Raw genomic sequence first — 23,286 nt, forward strand, 5'->3', positions numbered from 1 at the left:
CTTATAGCGATAAAGCGAGCTAAACTTTCAAAAATCGAGATGGATTCGATTTGACATTTATGTACATATCAGATAAATTTGATATTTAAGGTAGGGAAAAAAATAGCAAGTATGTTCGCTCTGTTGGCGGCGCATCAGCATGGCAATGGACGCAGACTTCAAAACTTTACACAAAAACAAAAGGTAAGAACTCACACGATTCTAAGGAGCAAAAAAATTTCGTAGTTCAAATTTTGAGTTGAATCAACCCACTCTCTTGAAGTAGTTAGGTTTCATTTGGCTCACAGTTACGCACCCCGAACAGGTACTTAGATCAGATCTATAGCAACTCTTCAAAGTAACTGAAACATTAAATATCTGCATCGACCACCGCGTAAACATAATTATGAACAACAATTTTAAACTAATTTTACTATTTAAATGCATCACACAATTCCTGACTCCAAACCTCGATGTGGGAATCACTCAGAATGATGTGTGTTGAAATATGAAAATACTTAGAGAGAAATTTCCCGGACGCTACTCTTTTACTTATATTAAATCCAAGTTTGAATTGAGTTATATTGAACTGACGGAAGACAAGCGCACTTTAACGTTATGTTTGATCGAATAAAAAATTTTCAATTTGTTTTCAATGCAATTTCAAAGTGAACTGATACAATGTCAGAAATTATTGTGGAGCTGTAGGATGATGGAGCTGCAGGATGATGGAGCTGCAGAATGATGGAGCTGCAGAATGATGGAGCTGCAGAATGATGGAGCTGCAGGATGATGGAGCTGCAGAATGATATAGTGAGGTGATGTCAGAACAACTTTTTTCCCAGCATATCATATCAAAGATAAGCCTGATGATAATGGAACACAATAAAATGCCGTTGTGATGAAGATGTGATATGGTGAACAAGTTTCTGATGGTGTGATATGGTGAACAAATCTCCTAACAGGCAGCGGTATTGTGAACAAGTTAGGATTGAGGCAAGGTATGATGAAAAGTTAAAACATAATCTGTACCGATCAGCCTACAGTAGAATATGATATTTTTACCAATACAATAAAAAACTCCAATCATTCATAGATTATATTCACAAACGTATAAATAAATTCAAATTACGTATAAAGCCGCCGTGAGAAGCGTCGTGGCAGGCGAGACTCCTGCATCCAATAAGACACCGAATTAGAGATTCGGTTATGTATACTTGTATATAAATACTTGTATACTTGGGCGATATTTTATATAATATTAGAAGCGCGAACCTAAATGTTAACCAAATTATAAAGAGGGCGAATTGATGAAGTGATTCCAGCAAGACGGAATTTACGACTTGTTTCCGAGCTGTAGATGACGGTGGAAGCCAATACGTTAGACGTCCAATCAGTGGAGGAAAGCCAATACGTTACACGTCCAATCAGTGGAGGAAAGCCAATACGTTAGACGTCCAATCAGTAGAGGAAAGCCAATACGTTAGACGTCCAATCAGTGGAGGAAAGCCAATACGTTGGACGTCCAATCAGTGGAGGAAAGCCAATACGTTAGACGTCCAATCAGTGGAGGAAAGCCAATACGTTAGACGTCCAATCAGTGAAGGAAAGCCAATACGTTAGACGTCCAATCAGTGGAGGAAGCTAATACGTTAGACGTCCAATCAGTGGAGGAAAGCCAATACGTTGGACGAGAAGCAAAGAATGTCACAGGTAGCTGGGATCGAACCCATAACTCACTGCTCCAATCTTGGTACTCTGAACTGCAGTCACTGGGTCGCCCATATTAATTTCGTTATATATTGTGAACAGCACGATAACGATAATCGCTTTCAACCTTAATCAATACATGTTATAACGTCAATCATTTCTTTTAATGCCGATGACCAATTATTCATAAATAAGGTACCAATTATAATTATTAATTACTAGCATAAAATATAAATTTCCGATATTTCAAATTCCTAATTAAATAGTGCCGGACGGAAAAATTTTCTCTATATTTTCGGGAAATTTTTACAGATCTATCATTAATTTGGAAGGCAATTATATATAGTAGGGAATTGGCAAACATTTCCTAAAACTGAGTATTTAAGAACTTAATTATGAATAAAAAGCATATAAAACTTGAGCTCAGATCAATAAGTACCAACTCCTGACCACATCGTCATTAAGTTCCCTGGTCACTCAACTTCAAACTATAATGCAACTTTGAACTAATTCATCTGATAAACGATCATGAATGACTGAAAATATTAATAAATAAAACACGTTTTGGCTAAAGAGATTCATAAAGCAGTTAAATCTATCTAGGTTACCAATATATTCTGTTATAATTGTCATTAAAAAGAGAGTCTGTGCGAAATAAGTTCGTTCGGCTGCCGACATGGCTTAGCGGGGGACGAATGAGCAGATAACAAAAAGCGATGTTCTGGAGGTGAACAGTTGAGAGGAGAACGCGGGAGAGGAGATGAAGAAGGGATAAGAGATAAGGACGTAGAGATGAAGAGACAACAGATGAGGAGGCAACAGCTGAGGAGATAACAGATGAGGAGACAACAGATGAGGAGACAACAGCTGAGGAGACAACAGATAAGGAGAACAGATGAGGAGACATGAGGAGAAAACAGTTGAGGATAAGAGATGAGTATATAAGAAGTAGCAAGAGAACAGACACGGAAGGAGCATATGTTTGCAGTCACCTAACACAAGCATTACAGAGCAACAAGACTCTCATTTATTCAGCTGTGAAGAACACTCAAAACAACGACATTCATCCAGAGGTAATAATAGTACGTATGATATCTATTATTCGTAGAGCGTAGTTCTATTTTTTAATAATAACGATAATAAACGATACGATAATCTGCGCATATATCTAACCCATGTCCAAAACACGAGATATCAGATCTAGGTATGACCAGAGCACCTCAGTCATACAAAATAAAATTACTCGCTAAAAAGTTACGAATACGTTAACGTTAAACTCAAATTCACGAGTGCATTTCAAGATAATTTACATTTGTACAGAGCAGGAGTAAACCTAGCACCATTATTATTTTACGGAAGCATACATCTATCAAATTATTTTACGTCAATTGATATATTCGTACCGATGAATCAGACCCGAGTCACAAAAACAAAGACCGTACTAGAGTCTGGGACCTATTCGAAGGCGGCACTCCGACTTTGCTGTTAGTGGTGCCCGAAACGAACCAAGGACAAATGCTAGCTATACGGGGGATCTTGAGGTGATATATGACCTAAACGAAAGATACTTCGGTGGGAATGGACTTAGAAGCTTTCGCTTCATTAGAGTGAGCAAAGAGACGTTTAGGTGATATAACAAGTGGTTCGGATGACAAGGCTTCTTGACTCACGTAGCCCGAACTTTGCTTGGACAGGGACGGAGCCCCGGTGATCCACATTGATGGCGGAGAGTTCGAGGGATACCGATTCCTGTAGTTGACCCCATCACACGTGTTGGGTCTCTCGTTCGAGCATTTTAAATCATCATGGTCTATCTGAGAACATTTACGTCCTCTTTGGTTCTCAATGGGAGCGGACGCAACGAACCGCACTTCGTCCGAAAAATCCAGCTGCCGGGGCCTTGGATTGGTGAAGGCCCAGCAGTCCGGTGCCGCGGTCACGTAGTGGTCGTTAGAACTCGGCGTCATGCTACTTTGTCCAGAATCTAACATTTTGGAACTTTTTCTAGGGAATCCTTCGTCGGAAAATGCCGTTACATATCCCGCAGCATTGCTTCGTTGACCTGAAGCAGATCTAGGAAGAGACTCTAGGTCCTCTAGAGTGCAGTAGTTCGGTGCTGGACTTTCGCTAGGTAACTCGCTTGCTAGCCGTATAGGTCCGCCGTCTCTGACCGCTGTGTCGGGAATATCTTTACCTACTGAGCTGCCAGACGCGAGATTGTTACTGGTAAATGCGGCGGCCTTAGATCGAGGCGGCTGATTGCTTAACGTGACATAACCTTGACTAGATGAAAGAGGTTGTATGGCGTTCTTTCTCTTCCCAACCACACTATAAGCTCCGGCAGCGTTGCTGAAAAACCCAGGCAGTTCGTGCTTCTCTTCAGATTTCCCAATGTTCAACAGTGAAGGAATTGAGGTCGGTCTTCGCTTGCCATGCGGTTGATCACACAAACTCTCCGGAGTGTTAAGACGACTGACATCGTTGCTGTGGGCGATGGCCACATAGCGAGGTTCATCAAAATCAACGCTGGAATTATCGACAGAAGGTCCTTTGATAAAGCCTGGTGGTGAAAAGCTGTGTCGCGAATACGCTGGAAGAGGCGAAGAGGCGTTTGAATAAGGCGGGCTTGAGAAGTTGCTGTTCTTGTTGCTAGGCAACAAACATGTGCTAGAGCGGCGGGAGATGGCGGCGCTTGCTTCACCTCCTAGTGAGGTCTTAGTGATGAGGTGCATCGGGATGCCTGAACCTGGCGCCGAAAGGTTGGGGGTGCTGCTCTGCATCGGATCTTTTATCGGCAGGTTTGGGTCCGAGCGAATAGCCACGTATCCTTCGCTGATATTCTGAAAAGTAAATAAATAATATTTCTATGTGATGTCGGTGGCAAGGCATGTTAGACTAATGGGATACAATTTTTTTCATCTATTTGGTAACTGAAATGGACGGTTCTTCTACAAACTGCCTCACATGATATTACCTACACCTTGGTCACCATCCTCATCAACACTATCATCAACTAGCACAATATTCTTCCCCATTACCCTCACTCCAAATCACCATCATGTTCGCCGTGGAGGACGTAAGGGCCTGGCGACCGCTGCCGCACGGTGCCCACGGGCGGCCACAAGTCGCGCCCCTGCAGCCGTTAATATTTAGTAACTTAAATTTTGAAATGGAATTAAAATTTGAATTTAAAAATTCATTCAAGATTCAATTTAAAATTTTAAATTAAATTTTGAAATTGAATTAAAATTTGAATTAAAAAATTAATTCAAAATTCAATATAAATTTTTCAATTAAATTTTGAAATTGAATTAAAATTTTAATTTAAAAATTAATTCAAAATTCAATTTAAATTTTTAATTAAATTTTGAAATTGAAATTAACTTTTTTCAGCCGTTGAAATTATAAATCTTAAACATCAAATTTTTAAAACTCAGCGTCCTAAGCAGCAAAATGGTTTAAATGAACGCTTCTACAGCATGGAAAAACATAGCACTATCAGGTACTACAGGTAGGAATAGCATTGTGAACAATACGAGATAACTGCCTATTGCGCGGGTGGTAGAGAGTAAACACATCATTTTTATTACGACTGGCCTTGTATATTCGTTACTATATATATTTTTATTACAACTGGTCTTGTATATTCGTTACTATACAATCTTAATTTCATTCAGAATACAAAAAGTTTATGATTAATTTATAAAGAGATTTTAAGGAAAATTGCACGCAGAATGTGGGATTGACCGGATCCTTTTTTATATAATGGTAGTTTAGTTTCAAAATTATAAAAATGATAAAAAAGACGGAGTTCGGGATGACGGGGTTCGGAATAACTAGATTATAAACCAAAGCATTCATTGAATAAAAAATTCATGAATTCTTGAGTAGACTTGGGGTCATTGTTGAAATAAATGAATCAATAGATTCGTGAGTCAGCTTGACTCACTTGTCTGAGAGAGCTATGGGCCGAGTCTTGTGAGGAGGCTGAGGCAGAGTCCTGCTGGGAGGCAGAGTCCTGAGCCTCAGCCGTTGAGGCGAGGGCAGAGTCTGCCTCACTAGATCCCCCTCGGGATGAGTCCCCTGAGGGGTTACGCTCGTGTCGCTCCGACGCCTCCTGAGTAAACCAGTCAGTAATTTCTATATTTTTATAGAAATTATTATTATATATATAAATCATTATTATTATTATATATGTATTATTATATATATATTATATATCATCCATACGGTATTTTATAAAAATTAATTTTATTCATGATTGTATATTTTTATTCATATGTGCAGGCAAGAGTGTGTTCACAAAGTTATGAAAATTGGGTGGAAGTTTAATTTAGTCGAATTTATATTTGCACGATTCGTTACTGGTTTATGCAAATAACTTTTACGAATTAAAAGTAAAAATTGATTTGATATGACTGTAAAAAGATATAATGATCTTTCCAGGAACGAAATATTATAATTAAAAAGGAAAAAGAAAGCCCGCCTTGAGACCGTTGGTGATAAATCTAGTAATTTGAAAATGAAGCAAGTTAATGCTAAAAATTTTCATGATTTAAAAGCAAAAAATTAATTAGAGATAACCTGAGAAAGATAAAAAAAATAAAGGGTAAGCCCACCTCCGGTGGAATAACCTGAAAAAAGATAAAATGATCTTTCCAGGAACGAAATATTACAATAAGAAAGAAAAATGAAAGCCCGCGAAATATCATATATATTAATTATAAAATAAAGGGAAAGTCCACCTCCGGACCCTCGGTCCGAAATTTTATAATTAGAAAGGAAAAAGAAAGCCTGTCTTAAGGCCGTTGGTCATAAATAATAATTTAAAAATAAAGGGAAAGCTCACCTCCGGACCCTCGGTCTCGGAGTTGACCGAGGACTGCGACAGGAGCGGCATGCGCTTCCCCTCGTCGAAGAGGTCCTGCTGAGGGGGGCAGCGGGTCACCGGCGAGGGGAGGTGGAGGGATGTGTAGGCCGGGTTGAAAAGCGCCTGCTGGGGCATAATTAAATTTATGATAATCACCATCACCATGAAAAAAAATTCCCTTCTATCACTTTCACAATGAAAAAATTTCACTTCTATCATTATCACAAAGAAAAAATTTCACTTCTATCATTATAACAAAAAAAATTCACTTCTATCTTTATCACCATGAAAAAAGATTTCACTTCTATCATTTTCACCATGAAAATATTTTACTTCTATCATTATCACCATGAAAAAAATTGCTTTTCTATCACCATCACCATGAAAAAAAAAATTTCACTTCTATCACCATCACCATGAAAAAGATTTCACTCACAAAAAGTTAGGAAAGAAAAGCGTTTTGAGGTGCAATTGTGAAGGGAATCACAATATATGAGGGGATAGTTCGTTCGCATCACAATCACAGGTATGGTGTTACCTACGACATAAGGCATAGCACCTATGCTATCACTTTACAAAGGTTCAAAAATATATAAATATTATTTAATAAGTTTCAAGTTTATGCAAGAAGAGATTGAATAATAGTGCCAGCAATTACATAGACAATGATACGATGATAATAATAATGATAGCTAATAACTACATAGACAATGATACGATGATAATAATAATGATAATGATAATTATGATGAGGTTAATTCTCACCTGTGAAGACGCTGGCCCCGTGGGGGGCAGGTCAGGCTTAACTTTCTTCTCGCCGATGCTCTTCTGAAAAATATTTAATATGATGAATTTATGAACAGCAATCCAGTTATAAATTTATTTATTACCGCACTGATAAATCTTTTCTCTCAGATCATTGCCAGTAATGTGACGAATCTGTCTTTGATCTATGATTGTGAACGCCAGATTTTTTAACAGTTATAAATGAAAACAGTGTATCTGACCTAAAAAAGTCACGTAGGTACGCACAACATAAACACGTTAGAACGGCGGTCATTTTAATTATAAATATTTCAAGGTTTTGAGAAGATCTTTTGGATTATTAAATAAAAAGCAAGTAACTCATGAGTAAGAAAAACAAGAGTTTAGGTAGCCAAGATGCGAGGATAGTGAACCTTATATTGCTTCAAAATTTATTGCGATGATGGGTGATGTCACATGGATAATGGTCACATCATATTGCATTAAAATTTATTGCGATAAAAAAGTTATCGCTAGTAGAATCACCTAGAGATGAGTAAAGATTCATCGATAATACAGCAAATAAATTCATATCCTGATGAGTAAGCCATTTTTTCACGTAAAGACTCACCAGGTCAAAATTCATAGCGAAGAAATACAAGAAGAATCAATTCAAGATGAGTAAAGATTCATCTATAATACAGCAAAAAATTCATATCCCGCTTAAGCCATTTTTTCACGTGAAGACTCACCAGGTCAAAATTCATAGCGAAGAAATACAAGAAGAATCAATTCAAGATGAGTAAAGATTCATCTATAATATAGCAAATAAATTCATATCCCGCTGAGTAAGCCTTTTTTCACGTAAACACTCACCAGGTCAATATTCATAGCTTCAAAAATTCAAAATTAGCTTCAAATAATTAGCTTCAAAATATAATAATTATAATATAATATATAATATAATAATAATATATTATATTATATTAATATATAATAATATAATAATAATAATATAATCTTATATAACTATATAAGAATCTAATAATTAGCTTCAAAATTCATAGCTTCTCAAAATTCATAAAAACTCACCAGGTCGCCAGACTTGAAGTCCGGCAGGTTGGGCGCTGTCATGATCTCCCGAATGGCACTGGAAAAATATTATTTATTTAATTGATATAAATTCTGGCACATTTTGATCATAGAATCAGGAAAAATAAATTTTTTATAATTGATATAACTGGAAAAATATTATATTTTTTAAATTTATATAAATTCAGGCACATTTTGATTAGAGATATCAGGAAAAACATTATTTTTTTAAAACTGAAATAAATCCAGGCACATTTTTATTAGAGATATCAGGAAAAATATTTTTTTTTCAACTGACATAAATTCAGGCACATTTTTATTAGAGATATCAGGAAAAATATATTTTTAAATTGACATAAATTCAGGCACATTTTGATAAAAGATTTCAGCAACATTCATATAGAAAATTCATAATATTTTGTATGCAATGAACTTTGTGGCAAGGTGTACGACAACATCGAGTCCGCCGAGAACAGCTCTGTGAGTGGGTACACTGGTTGTGAGGGGAAACAAGCGTTGTGAGGGGAAACAAGCGTTGTTGGAAAACAAGCGTTGCGAGGGGAAACAAGCGTTGTGAGGGAAAACAAGTGTTGTAAGGGAAATACGATTTGTGAGGGGAAATGCACGTTGTGAGGAGAAACCAGCTATGTGAGGGGAGGCCCACATTGCCCTCGTCAAGTGCCCTCACCTGAGGCCACATTTGGTGACAACAAAGATGGCGACGGTGATGAGGATGCCAACCGCCACCACAATGGCTACGATCCACCACTCCAAGGACGTCACCACTGCACGAAATAATCAGAATTAAATACGAATCATTTATTTCTGGTTATTTTCTGAGTCGTTTATTTCTGACTGCACGAAGTCGTTTATTATTTACTACGACATTCGTGACATTAACAATTATGTTTATCACGAAATCAATTCTGCACCTTAGACGGCTGCCACTACAGAGTATTGTTTATCATTGTGGTACAGGGCCTCTCTAGGTGAGGACAACAGCAACTAGGCATGTTGCAGGGCCTCTCTAGGCAGGGACAACAGTAACTAGACATGTTGCAGGGCCTCTCTAGGCAAGACAACAGTAACTAGGCATGTTGCAGGGCCTCTCTAGGCAGGGACAAGAGTACTAGACATGTTGCAGGGCCTCTCTAGGAAGGGACAACAGTACTAGGCATGTTGCATGGCCTCCCTAGGCAGGGACAACAGTAACTAGACATGTTGCAGGGCCTCTCTAGGCAGGGAAAACAGCACTAGGCATGGTACAGGGCCTCTCTAGGCAGGGACAACAGTACTAGGCATGTTGCAGGGCCTCTCTAGGCAGGGATAACAGTACTAGGCATGGTACAGGGCCTCTCTAGGCAGGGACAACAGTAACTAGACATGTTGCAGGGCCTCTCTAGGCAGGTACAACAACTAGACATGTTGCAGGGCCTCTCTAGGCCCTCCCTCTCACCCGACACGACGCAGGGCTCCTCCTTGACATGCCAGGGGCCGTGTAGGGGCGCCCCCAGGTCGTCGACGCCGGTCGCCCTCACGGAGACGTTCAGAGGCTGCCCGCTGACGCACGTCAGGTTCAGGCCCCGCAGACTGAGGGCGTGCTCTCCTGCAGGTTATGGTAGGTTACTAATAAATGGTAGGTTACTGTATACTTTATTCTTAGTATTGCTGGGGGACTACTTCATAATCACTTTCTCACACGGTCAGGAAAGGTTCAGTTAAGATAGGACACTGAGTATTTACACAGTATTTATTAACACAAATCTGTACACTTGCGTTGTGCCCTTGTAGTCCTTACCAGCTAAAGTCTAAAACATGAATGACTGAATTCCGGATGTTTGCATAACCTAAATTGCGGAACTGAAAGTCTGAATGAAAATGGAAAACTGCTGCCACGAAACATGAATAAATTTAAACAATTCCCTAACAGTATTTAAGAGAACACTTAAATATAACTATTAAACACACAGTTTATCTGAGCGCGTGCTCTCCTGCAGGAGGGGGCAGGGTGAGGGTACTGGTAGCTTATTGTACACATTGTTCTTAGTATTTAAGGGAAACATTTATATATAAAAATCAATTATTAAACGTGAATATTTTTCTCAGTATTTAAGGGAGCACTTATATATAAAGAATAATTATTAAATGTGAACATTGTTCTTAGTATTTAAGAGAACCCTTATATATTAAGAATAATTATTAAACGTGAACATTGTTCTCAGTATTTAAGGGAAAGACTTAAATATTAAGAATAACTATTAAACACACAGATTATTCTTAGTATTTAAGGGAAACATTTATAAATATAAGAACTTCCAGTATAATTTCAGGACACTTATTACGTGTTACTTTAGAGGTGTCTGTGAATATGTGGTTCCAGTTACAAGAGATTGTTCACCATGAAATTTTCTTATTCAATTCATATCATTCTTCGATATTCTGACTCATCAATCGCAAAGCAAGCTCAACATTAAATGAACTTATTTTCAACTACAAGTCAAAATTTGGAGTTTCAAGTTTCGCCATTCTGCAAATATTAATGCAAGCTAATATAACCCACGATATCTTTCATATTCACAAGAAATATACAAAAACAACACAAGCTATGACCCACTTATCGCTGTGTAGGTGTGCACGGTGTCCTTGTTAACCGGTGATATCTTTCATATACACAACAAATATACAAAAAGGCAGAAGAGCACCCATTTATCGCTGTGTAGGTGTGCATGGTGTCGTTGTTTTCACAATACATATACACAAACAACACAAGTTAAGACTCACTTATCCCCGTATAGGTGTGCACGGTGTCGTTATTAAACACAAACAACACAAGTTAAGACTCACTTATCCCTGTGTAGGTTTGTGTGGTATCGTTGTTTTCATAACAAATATACACAAAAGACAGAAGACCACTCACTTATCCCCGTATAGGTGTGCACGGTGTCGTTGTTTTCACAACAAATATACAAAAACAACACAAGCTAAGCCTCACTTATCCCCGTGTAGGTGTGTACGGTAACGTTGTTTTCACAACAAATATACAAACAACACAAGTTATGACCCACTTATCCCCGTATACGTGTGCACGGTGGCCTTGCTTTTACAACACACATACAAAAACAACACAAGCTAAGACCCACTTATCCCGTTGTATGTGTTTGTGGTGGCCTTGTTAACCGGTGATATCTTTCATATACACAAGACATATACAAAAAAGACAGAAGACCACTCACTTATCCCGGTATACGAGTGCACGGTGTCGTTATTGACGACGATGACGTCGAAGGAGCAGGAGGCGCTGTGGCAGAGGTCGGGGGTGTAGGCCCAGGACATCCTGCCGTCACGGCGGCTCACGCTCAACTGCTCTACCTTCTCTGGTACTGCACAATGTATATAAAATGTGTTAAAATTAATTTTATTTGAGAGTAAATGCAATGTATCAGAATTAACTTTATTTGAAATAAAAAGTGAAACAACAAACATACATCTACCTTCTCTGGCACTGCATAGTGTACAGACAATGTATTAACATTAGGTCTATTTGAAATGGAAAGTGAAAAAATACTCATACATCTACCTTCTGTGGTACCTAGAAGGTACCAGAGTACCTAACACTAGTGTAAGACTTGTGAGACTAGTGTAAGACTAGTGAGACTAGTGTAGGCGAGTGAGACTAGTGTAAGACTAGTGTGAGACTAGTGTAAGACTAGTGACACTAGTGTAAGACTAGTGAGACTAGTGCAAGACTAGTGTAAGACTAGTGTAGACTAGTTTAGACTAGTGAGACTAGTGTAAGACTAGTGAGACTAGTGAGACCAGTGTAAGATTAGTGTAGACTAGTGTAGACTTGTAAGACTAGTGAGACCAGTGTAAGATTAGTGTAGACTAGTGTAGACTTGTAAGACTAGTGAGACCAGTGTAAGACTAGTGAGACTAGTGAGACCAGTGTAAGATTAGTGTAGACTAGTGTAGACTTGTAAGACTAGTGAGACTAGTCACAACTCACGGCCTGGTCGCGTGGTCGCCCCCGCCACGGCGCTGTGGTTGACGGCACAACCTGCCCTGGTGCAGGCCACCACCAGCACCTGGTAGGCCTGGTAGGGCCGTAAGTCCCGCAGCACAACCTGGGCACAATGGGAACAATAGCGACATGGGGACAAGGGGAACAATAGCGACCTGGGCACAAGGGGAACAATAACTGCCTGGGCACAAGGGGAACAATAACCACCTGGGCNTATCACATAACACATAAGAACACATAAGAACACAAGATAATATCACATAACACATAAGAACACATAAGAACACAAGATAATATCACATAACACATAAGAACACATAAGAACACAAGATAATATCACATAACACATAAGAACACATAAGAACACAAGATAATATCACATAACACATAAGAACACATAAGAACACAAGATAATATCACATAACACATAAGAACACATAAGAACACAAGATAATATCACATAACACATAAGAACACATAAGAACACAAGATAATATCACATAACACATAAGAACACATAAGAACACAAGATAATATCACATAACACATAAGAACACATAAGAACACAAGATAATATCACATAACACATAAGAACACATAAGAACACAAGATAATATCACATAACACATAAGAACACATAAGAACACAAGATAATATCACATAACACATAAGAACACATAAGAACACAAGATAATATCACATAACACATAAGAACACATAAGAACACAAGATAATATCACATAACACATAAGAACACATAAGAACACAAGATAATATCACATAACACATAAGAACACATAAGAACACAAGATAATATCACATAACACATAAGAACACATAAGAACACAAGATAATATCACATAACACATAAGAACACATAAGAACACAAGATAATATCACATAACACATAAGAACACATAAGAACACAAGATAATATCACATAACACATAAGAACACATAAGAACACAAGATAATATCACATAACACATAAGAACACATAAGAACACAAGATAATATCACATAACACATAAGAACACATAAGAACACAAGATAATATCACATAACACATAAGAACACATAAGAACACAAGATAATATCACATAACACATAAGAACACATAAGAACACAAGATAATATCACATAACACATAAGAACACATAAGAACACAAGATAATATCACATAACACATAAGAACACATAAGAACACAAGATAATATCACATAACACATAAGAACACATAAGAACACAAGATAATATCACATAACACATAAGAACACATAAGAACACAAGATAATATCACATAACACATAAGAACACATAAGAACACAAGATAATATCACATAACACATAAGAACACATAAGAACACAAGAAATATCACAGCACGCCATGTTTCGCACCTGCGTGTCACGCCCCGCGACCCGTACCACTCCTGACGGGGGGGAGGTGGTCACTTGGTAGGCGACCAGCTGCCCGTTGGTGGTGACGTCCAGGGGCGACGTCCACTGCAACGTCAGGGACGTGTTGGTGCGGGACGTCACGGCCAGGGACTGGGGCGGTCCCTCCGGCACTAGGGACGGGGACCATGTTATATTAATATATAAATATTGTATTTTCAATATTGATGTATAAACATCACATTCGTGTATAATAAAACTCAACATTAATGTTCAAACATCATATTCTGAATATTAATGTACAAAAATCAAATTCATGTGCAATAAAAAGTGAATAGTAATGTATAAAGATCACATTCATGTGTAATAAAAACTCGATACTAATGTACAAACATCACATTCTCAATACTGATGTACAAACATCACATTTGTGTGCAATAAAAACATAATATTAATGTACAAATAAAAATTAAAATAGTTATTTGTGCAACAATTTTATTCCCAGTTAGCAGCTTAGCCTGGGCTTCATAGTTCATGCAGTTTTGGTATCCTGATAAACGCGATCCAGTAATCCCTAATCATTCCTATTATAATAAAAACTTCTCATTGCAAAACAATGAAAAACTAAATTTCGTCTTAAAAATTAAATTAAATGTACCAGTTACGAAATTAAATTTAAATCCAGTAATCTCTAAACATTCCTATTATAATAAAAAACTTAATCTCATTGCAAAACAAGGAAAAGCTATTTTTCGTCTTTAAAATCAAATTAAATATAGGTACAAGTTATGAAATTAAATTTAAATCCATTAATCCCAAATCCTTCCTATTATAAGAAAAAATTTAAAATCTCATTTCAAAATAATGAAAAGATACTTTTCGTCTTTAAAACCAAATTAAATGCATCACTTACGAAATTAAATTTTTAAATCCAGTAATCCCATATCATTTCTATTATTAGAAAATAATTTAATCTCATTTCAAATCACTGAAAAGCTCTTTTTCGTCTTTAAAATCAAATTAAATATACGAGTTAATTTAAATTTTTATAAATGAATGTGACAGTTACCGTCTTCAGGGAGTTCCAAAACAAAGAAAAAATATTTTTTTTTAAATCTAATGAAATAATTAATAATTATTAATTAATATATATAATAAATTCATTAATTTTGAAATCAAATGAAATATAGCAGTTAATTGAAATATTGAACATGAAGGTGACAGTTACCGTCCTCAGGGAATTCCAAAACAATGAAAAAATTATTTTCGTCTTTAAAATCAAATTAAATGTATAAGATTAAATTTAAAATTAACATGGGATTTAATTTAAATTAAATTAAGTTAAATATTTATATATAAATGTGACAGTTACCGTCTTCAGGAAATTCCAAAACAATGAAAAAAAATTTTTGTCTTTAAAATCTAATGAAATATACTAGGTAGTCAATTTAAAATTTTTTTTTTTCAAAACAATGAAAAAAATTTTGTTTTTTAAATTAAATTGAATGTAGCAGTTAATTTAAATTTTTATAAATGAATGTGAGAGTTACCGTCTTCAGGGGAATTTCAAACCAATGAAAAAATAATTTTCGTCTTTAAAATCTAATGAAATATACTAGTTAATTTAAATTTTTTATTTCAAAACAATGAAAAAATGTTTGTTTTTAAAATCAAATTGAATGTAGCAGCTAATTCAAATATTGAACATGAATGTGATAGTTACCGTCCTCAGGGGATTCCAAAAAAATGAAAAAATATTTTTCGTCTTTAAAATCAAATTAAATGTTTATTATTAAATTTAAAATTAACTTAATTTAAATTCATTTAAATTTTTGACATGAATGTGACAGTTACCGTCTTCAGGGAGTTCCAAAACAATGCAAAAAATAATTTTCGTCTATAAAATCTAATGAAATATAGCAGTTAAGTTAAATATTGTATATAAAGGTCACAGTTACCGCACCGTCTTCAGGGAATTCCAAAACAATGAAAAAATCATTTTTAATTTTAAAATCTAATGAAATATACGAGTTAATTTAAAATTTTTATAAATGAATGTGACAGTTACCGTCTTCAGGGAGCGTGAGCCGTACAGGCACGGAGTCACGGCTCGTGCCCACGACAGACACGACAGACAGGTAGAACATGACGGTTGACGACGGCCGTAGCCCGTCTATCACGGCCGGTCCCGTCAACGGTCTCTCCTCGACCGTCACTGTAGATAAACATGACGTTAACATCTTGTTGTCTGATAACAAACTTTTTTTTTTTTGTTGACAGTGTTATATGTTGTTATCTATTTTGTTGATATTGTTATGTATTGTGATCTATTTTGTTGATATTGTTATGTATTGTTATCTATCTATTTGTTGACATTGTTATGTATTGTTATCTATCTATTTTGTTGACATTGTTATCTATCACAACCCATCTACAGACCACAACCCACCATCTACAGACCACAACCCACCACCTACAGACCACAACCCACCACCTACAGACCACAACCCACCACCTACAGACCACAACCCACCACCTACAGACCACAACCCACCGTTGGTGTCGCATCTGGCGGCGTCGGGGCTGGCGGCGGGTCCGGTCTCGCAGAAGGAGATCCGGACGTAGAGCGGGACCGCCGACTTGTCGGGACACTCGAAGTTCCACGACAACTTCACCGACCGCGACGACCTGTCGGGACAACAATTAGTTAATTGAGAACAATTATTGTCGGCAGTCAGTTCATTGACAACAATTAATGTCGGTACCGTGATGACGTGTTTATAACACGGTACCGTGATGACATGTATTATATAACACGATACCGTAACCACGTGTACCACAACACGGTACCGTGATGACGTATATTATGTAACACGGTACCATGATGACGTGTATATAACACGCTACCGTGATGACATGTATTATATAATACGATACCGTGATGACATGTATTATATAACACGGTACCGTGAAGACGTGTATATAATAACACGGTACCGTGATGACGTGTACCACAACACGGTACCGTGATGACATGTCTTATATAACACGCTACCGTGATGACATGTATTATATAACACGCTACCGTGATGACATGTATTATATAACACGGTACCGTGATGCCGTGTACCACAACACGGCACCATGAAGACGTACAGACAGTCAGCGCTAGGGGCGCGAGGTGCAGGAGGGCTGTCGTCGTATGGCACGGAGCAGGTCGCCCACTTGATGCCACTGGACATGCCACTGGCGGCGATGGCAGCGATGCCGAACTGTCTGTTCTGCGGCAGGTCGGTCATGTTCCTCTCGTAGAGCAGCCCTAGGGCACCTGCACCCAGGCTGTGGTGCAGGTTCTGGTCACGGACCCGGTAGGACTCGAGGTTCTGGCCCGTAGATTCCCATTGCAGGTCCTCCTGGAATGGGAATAAAGGGTCATGTCACGGACACGGTAGAAGTCCAGGTTCTTGTTCCCATTGAAGGTCCTCCTGGAATGGGAATAAAGGTTCATGTCACGGACACGCTAGGACTCTAGGTTCTGGCCCGTAGATTCCCATTGCAGGTCCTCCTGGAATGGGAATAAAGCGCTGGTTTGGTGGTATGAAATGGAATAAAGTGTAATTATTTATTTTGCTCGAATATTGCCATTGTAGGTCCACCTGATAAAAGATTATGTTGATTATCACTGCATACGACATACTGATAAGAGACCATCATTGCATAACTGAGGATTTGCTGATGATATATGAAGTGCATCGTTCTTCAAGTAGGTTCTTCGACATCTTCCTCGCCATCGTCTTAAAATGATAATTCTAATCCAATGTCTAACCACGGAAATTCTACAGCATCACCCCACCATCACCCCGCCATCTATCAACAGCATCACCCCGCCACCCGCCACCATACCTTGCAGCGCCATCACCCCGCCATCACCCCCACCATCATCTACACCATCACCCTGCCATCATCTACACCATCACCCCACCATCACCCACGCCACCACCCCACCACCACCACCACCACCCCGCCACCGCCACCCTACCTCGCAGCGCAGGTCGAAGGTGGGCTTGGGGCACCAGAAGAAGGTGTAGCTCACGACGGGGTCGGTCCCCACGGGGCTGTGCTCGGTCCCCAGCTGCAGGGGCGGCTTCCACATGAGCCTGTAGAGGAGCCGGTCTTGTTCGGTCTTGTATTTGATGACCGTGAAGACCTCGGGCACGTCGGGCGTCAGGGACGTGGGGGGCACCAAGACCACCGAGTGGGCGGGCGCCGCCCCCACGTCGTTCACGGCAGTTATTTCGAAGCTGGAATAACAAAAAAAAATTACAATAATAACAAAAAATAACAGCAATAAATTGGTATTGATCCACTGATAGAATGACGATAATAAGATTTTAAAAAATGCCACATGCCATATGCCAGATGCTATTGTTTAATAATGCCACACGCCACGGGCTCACCTGTAGGAGACGTTCTTCGCCATCTGGGGGAACTTGGCGTAGGTGCGATACGCGATGACGGGGGACGGGCTGGGGGACCTGGGGGAGGGGGTGGGGTAATGATAGATGATAACAATTCTATAGATGATAACAAACATCTAGAGTATTGAATATACTTCAAACAAAAAAAAAATTATAATAATAATAATCAGGAAAACGAAAAACCCTGCAGATATAAATAAGTCAGAAGTTACACTGAGAGAACTAAGCAAATCAAAGTAAAATAATTGAATGAAACAAACGTTGGAATAAGAATGAAATATGAGAAATAATTTAGTATAGGGAATGATGTAAGTAGGAACCGAATTTGAGAAGTAATGCAACACGTTGACTCCGAAATGGTACATATGCGTACCACGAAATGCATTTGTCCAGGAGGTAGTGGTACATAATTCAGGTTGCCTAAAATCGGCCAAATCCGAGAACAAAAAAGGCCAAAAAAGGCCGATAACTCAATATATGCTAGTTTATTTTTAGGTTTTACTATAAAAATTCCATTTATTTTCTTTTTGATGTATTTAAAATTTAATTAGGAAGTACCCCTATCATAAATTTTAGCCGGCCAACGCAATTGAGAAAAACTAAATCACGGAATTTGTCCGGAAAAAATAACCGTCTGGCAACCCTGCTTAAAAACAGTACAAAAAATGAAATAATAGTACAAGATGAAGCAATCGTAGTCAACGTGTTAATAAAAGTAATAACGTAAATAAAAGAAGTACTGACGCGGCGGGAGGGTCGGCGGTGGCCAGGACCCTGTAATGGAAGTCGGGTCCGTTCTCGTGCAGCGGGTCCAGCTGGCGCCAGTACACGAACACGTCCCGGGACTCAATGTAGTCGTGGGTCTCGTAGCTGCTCGGGTCTACTGAGACGTTCAGCTCGGGACCTGAGACGTGATTAGTATTAGTGATAATATGAATTAATAATAATAGTTAATATTAATAATAGAAATAAATAATGATAGTCCAGCTGGCGCCAGTACACGAACACGTCCCGGGACTCAATGTAGTCGTGGGTCTCGTAACTGCTCGGGTCCACTGACACGTTCAGCTCGGGACCTGAGACGTGATTGGTAATAGTGATGATAGGAATAAATAATAATAGTTAATAGTAATAATATGAATTAATAATTATACCTACTTAATAGTAATAATAAGGATTGTCTGAATTGATAATTATAGTTAATAGCAACAATAAGAATTAATAATAATAGTTGATAGTAATAAGAAGAATTGATAATAGTTAATAGTGGGATAGGGGGATCAAAATCATATTTTCCTGTTACCAATAACTTGAACATAATTTTTTTCTTCAATTATTCATTTTTTTCGATTTCTCAAATTTCAAAAATTTTAAAATTCGAACAAAATAACTGATTAAAATGCTGGCGTATTTAATGTGATTTAAATATTTTAATGTATTTTGTTGCATACTAAATAAATTAATAAATAAATTCATTAATTTTACATAATAATAAATAAATATAAATTGATGTTGTAAACTAACGGGCTGAGAGGGTGGTGACCCTGACGAAGGCGGGCTGGGACCAGAAGTCGTCCCTGACGGGGCCCTGGCCCGTGTGTAGACGTACACGTAGCTCGTAGGGCACGTGCTTGTAGGGCAGGGGCACGTGTGCGTGGTATACGTGCTTCTCCACCGCCCCAGCAGGAGTGGTCACCTCCACGTACGTGGCGGGGGACACCGTCTGGGGGACATGGGGGAGTGGGGTGAGAGGGTGCGAGGGGCTCTTAATAATATCAATGATAATAATAACAATAATCTGGTTGATTTATGGTAACAACAATAATAATTATAATTAAAAAATAATAATATTAATAATTGTAATAGTAATTTTAATAATAATATTAATATTAATAATAGTAACAATAACAATGCCAATAATAATAATAGTATTAATAAAAACAATAATAATAAAAATAGTATTAATAATAACAATAACACTAATAATAATACTATTATTAATAACAATAACAACAATGATAATAATAGTAACAATAATAGTACCTAACAATAATAAATATGGTAAGTACCTTGGTCCAGCTGAAGGAGGGCAGGACGCGCCAGGCCAGCTCCTGCAGGAGGGGGGCGGGGAAGGCGTCCATGCGGTGGTCCAGCTGCCACGTGAGGCTCGCCCCCGCCACCCCCACCTCTGTCGCGTTCACCCATGGGGGAGGGGACGGTACCACTGGGGGAACATGGGGGGTAAGTGCTAACGCTGGGGGAACATGTGGGGTAAGAAATAAATGACGCTGGGGGAACGTGCGGGGTACTTACTAACGCTGGGGGAACAGGGATGGTAAATACCAAGTGACGTTGGGGGAATATGGGGGAATGAATATGGCAGAAGTAAAGATGTAAGGTAGGTTAAATGGGTGAATCACAGGTATGGGTGAATTAGGTAAGAATGCATATGGCAAAATAATAAGACTAATTTTAGAAGTAAGTAAAAATACACCTTATGGGTGTGGGGACACCCAGGGCAGCACCCAACTCACCCACGCTGTACACATCGACGTCGTGGGTGAAGTTACGTACACCCAGACTGTTGCTGGCAGTGATGAGTACGTAAAATAATAAGACTAATTTTAGAAGTAAAGATACACCTTATGGGTGTAGGGACACCCAAGGCAGCACCCAACTCACCTACGCTGTACACATCGACGTCGTGGGTGAAGTTCCGTACACCCAGACTGTTGCTGGCAGTGATGAGTATGGTGACGTTGGCACGGGTGCCGTAGTTACGGTCAGACTCGAGCTTGAACCAATTCTGGCGCTGGCTTACGCCCTCGATAGGACTGTGTATGTTAACAAAATAATAATTATATATTATATAATAATTTTTTATCGTAGCCATTAATTTCATTCACCATGTTAACAAAAATAATTATAGATTACATTATAATTTTTTCTCGTAGCTATTAATTTCATTCATTAACCGAGTACACAAATGCATCTATATATAGTAACCACCCATTACTTAGTTATCCAGCTACTACCTATAGTCTTCAGCCACCTGATTTGTACCAATGCAACTAGCAACCAAACACTATATACCTAATTAGCACCCATTATTTAGTAACCACCCACTATCTAGTAACCACCCACTATCTAGTAACCACCCACTACCTAGTCACCACCCACTACCTAGTCACCAGCCACTACCTAGTCACCACCCACTACCTAGTAACCACCCTCTAGATAGTGGGTAGTTACACCCACAGGGGAAAGAGGGATGGTAAAGAATAAGAACCAGCCTCTACCTAGTCACCACCCACTACCTAGTAACCACCCACTACCTAGTAACCACCCACTACCTAGTCACTAGTCACCTGAGCTGCACTAGGTTCCTGACGAAGAAGTAGAAGGTGTAGTTCGTGTTGATGGGGTTCAGGGGGCGCCTCCAGGAGCAGTTCAGGTAGGACCAGTTGGGGGACACGCACCCGAAGTCTTCCAGGGGCAGCGGTGCATCTGGTAGGTGATATATTAATATATTAAATTACATTAAACTCTTATTTAGCGTGCGAACATCAACGACCAAAACAAGGCCCATAAAATTCATCAAAAACACACACTGGTCCGATTTTATACCTTCACAAAAGCACACTGGTCCTTTAAACCTTCAGAAACACTATAAGTCCTTCACCAACAAGCGTGAGAAACATGGCCATCATTGAAACATACGATACCATGCTTTTCAACCAACAAACCCTCCCGCCAAACGCCACTGCAAAGCAACAGCTATAAAACAAACAATTAAAAAAACAATTAAAATAGGCCTCCTATAGGCCTCCAACCCTACCCCACAAACTACCCTTCACTGTTCTAACCCCCAACACTTCGGGCCATTTGCACTATACTGTCTTTTAAATTTCTTCTTCATCTGTCTTGCGTTTTTAAACACTTTCCCATGTGGTATACAGCACCATCATCACCACCACACTAACAACTTACTGGGCATTCATGCAGAATGACATCAGTGCATCCTTTACAAGAAACTTAATGTTGAAATACAAAGATCAATAATAATAACATCAATTATTATCAATATGAAGATAATAATATCAATTAATGTAAAACATCCAAACATTTAAAATTATTAATAAATGTTTTTGCATCCACAGATCAATTATGGCTTTGGCAAATAAAAGAATGAAGATGTTATTTGAATAAAATAAATAGTGAAAATAAAACTTAATTATAATAATGTACAAAAAATATTCAACTATCCTGTGTGTCTAGACTTTATAGACACACAGTAGTACAGCCAACAGCTTGTACTCTATATTTAAGGCTCTACTCCCATCCGAAATCGACATTTTTGAGGCACGCGTTAGTCCTATTCGAATAAAATAAATAGTGAAAATAAGACTAAATTTTAATAATATACAAAAAATATTCAAGTATCGTGTGTATGAGATAACTTTATGATATTTAAGGCTCTACTCACATCCGAAATTAACATTTTTGAGGCACGCGTTAATCCTATTCGAATAAAATAAATAGTGAAAATAAAACTTAATTAATAATAAAATACAAAAAATATTCAATTATCCTATGTGATATGATATCCTATGTGACTTTATGATATTTAAGGTTCTACTCACATCCGAAATCGACATTTTTGAGGCACGCGGTAGTCCATTTGTTGCTGCCGTCTTCGCGATAGGAACAGGAAAGCTTGAACTCGTCGGGGGCGCTGCGGGACAGCGTCGTCTTGATGGTAGACGCGTTCACCCGCTGAGGGTAGAGTGAGGGGAGTTCAGAGGGTAGAGTGAGGGGAGTTCAGAGGGTAGAGTGAGGGGAGTTCAGAGGGTAGAGTGAGGGGAGTTCAGAGGGTCAGACTGAGAGACGATCTGATATGAATAACAAGAATTAGTAGAAGTGATATGAATGAGAACAAAGAGAAGAACTGATAAGACGTAAATAATTTGGAGGAATTGAAATGGAGCTAAGAAAAA

General features: G+C 38.4%; 1 protein-coding gene across 1 annotated transcript in view; it reads right to left on the minus strand.

Annotated features, from left to right (window-relative positions):
• Nucleotides 1-4,729: 4,729 nt before the first annotated feature.
• LOC108678829 (cytokine receptor) overlaps nucleotides 4,730-23,286 on the minus strand; it is a 28,734-nt gene continuing 10,177 nt past the window's right edge. Inside the window, exons 5-25 of the mRNA XM_018167318.1 lie at nucleotides 22,933-23,065; nucleotides 21,658-21,796; nucleotides 20,972-21,123; nucleotides 20,359-20,513; nucleotides 19,814-20,012; nucleotides 19,034-19,193; nucleotides 18,269-18,346; nucleotides 17,851-18,112; nucleotides 16,968-17,224; nucleotides 16,366-16,499; nucleotides 15,880-16,026; nucleotides 13,815-13,984; nucleotides 12,402-12,519; nucleotides 11,629-11,775; nucleotides 9,852-10,001; nucleotides 9,084-9,180; nucleotides 8,396-8,453; nucleotides 7,325-7,387; nucleotides 6,539-6,685; nucleotides 5,639-5,806; nucleotides 4,730-4,822 (exon numbers count right to left, since the gene is read on the minus strand). Coding sequence (XP_018022807.1) covers nucleotides 4,730-4,822; nucleotides 5,639-5,806; nucleotides 6,539-6,685; nucleotides 7,325-7,387; nucleotides 8,396-8,453; nucleotides 9,084-9,180; nucleotides 9,852-10,001; nucleotides 11,629-11,775; nucleotides 12,402-12,519; nucleotides 13,815-13,984; nucleotides 15,880-16,026; nucleotides 16,366-16,499; nucleotides 16,968-17,224; nucleotides 17,851-18,112; nucleotides 18,269-18,346; nucleotides 19,034-19,193; nucleotides 19,814-20,012; nucleotides 20,359-20,513; nucleotides 20,972-21,123; nucleotides 21,658-21,796; nucleotides 22,933-23,065 — 3,027 coding nt within the window. The remainder of the gene's footprint in view (nucleotides 4,823-5,638; nucleotides 5,807-6,538; nucleotides 6,686-7,324; nucleotides 7,388-8,395; nucleotides 8,454-9,083; nucleotides 9,181-9,851; nucleotides 10,002-11,628; nucleotides 11,776-12,401; nucleotides 12,520-13,814; nucleotides 13,985-15,879; nucleotides 16,027-16,365; nucleotides 16,500-16,967; nucleotides 17,225-17,850; nucleotides 18,113-18,268; nucleotides 18,347-19,033; nucleotides 19,194-19,813; nucleotides 20,013-20,358; nucleotides 20,514-20,971; nucleotides 21,124-21,657; nucleotides 21,797-22,932; nucleotides 23,066-23,286) is intronic.

This window comes from Hyalella azteca, unplaced genomic scaffold (assembly GCF_000764305.2).
Source record: "Hyalella azteca isolate HAZT.00-mixed unplaced genomic scaffold, Hazt_2.0.2 contig5640, whole genome shotgun sequence".
NCBI lineage: Eukaryota > Metazoa > Arthropoda > Malacostraca > Amphipoda > Hyalellidae > Hyalella > Hyalella azteca.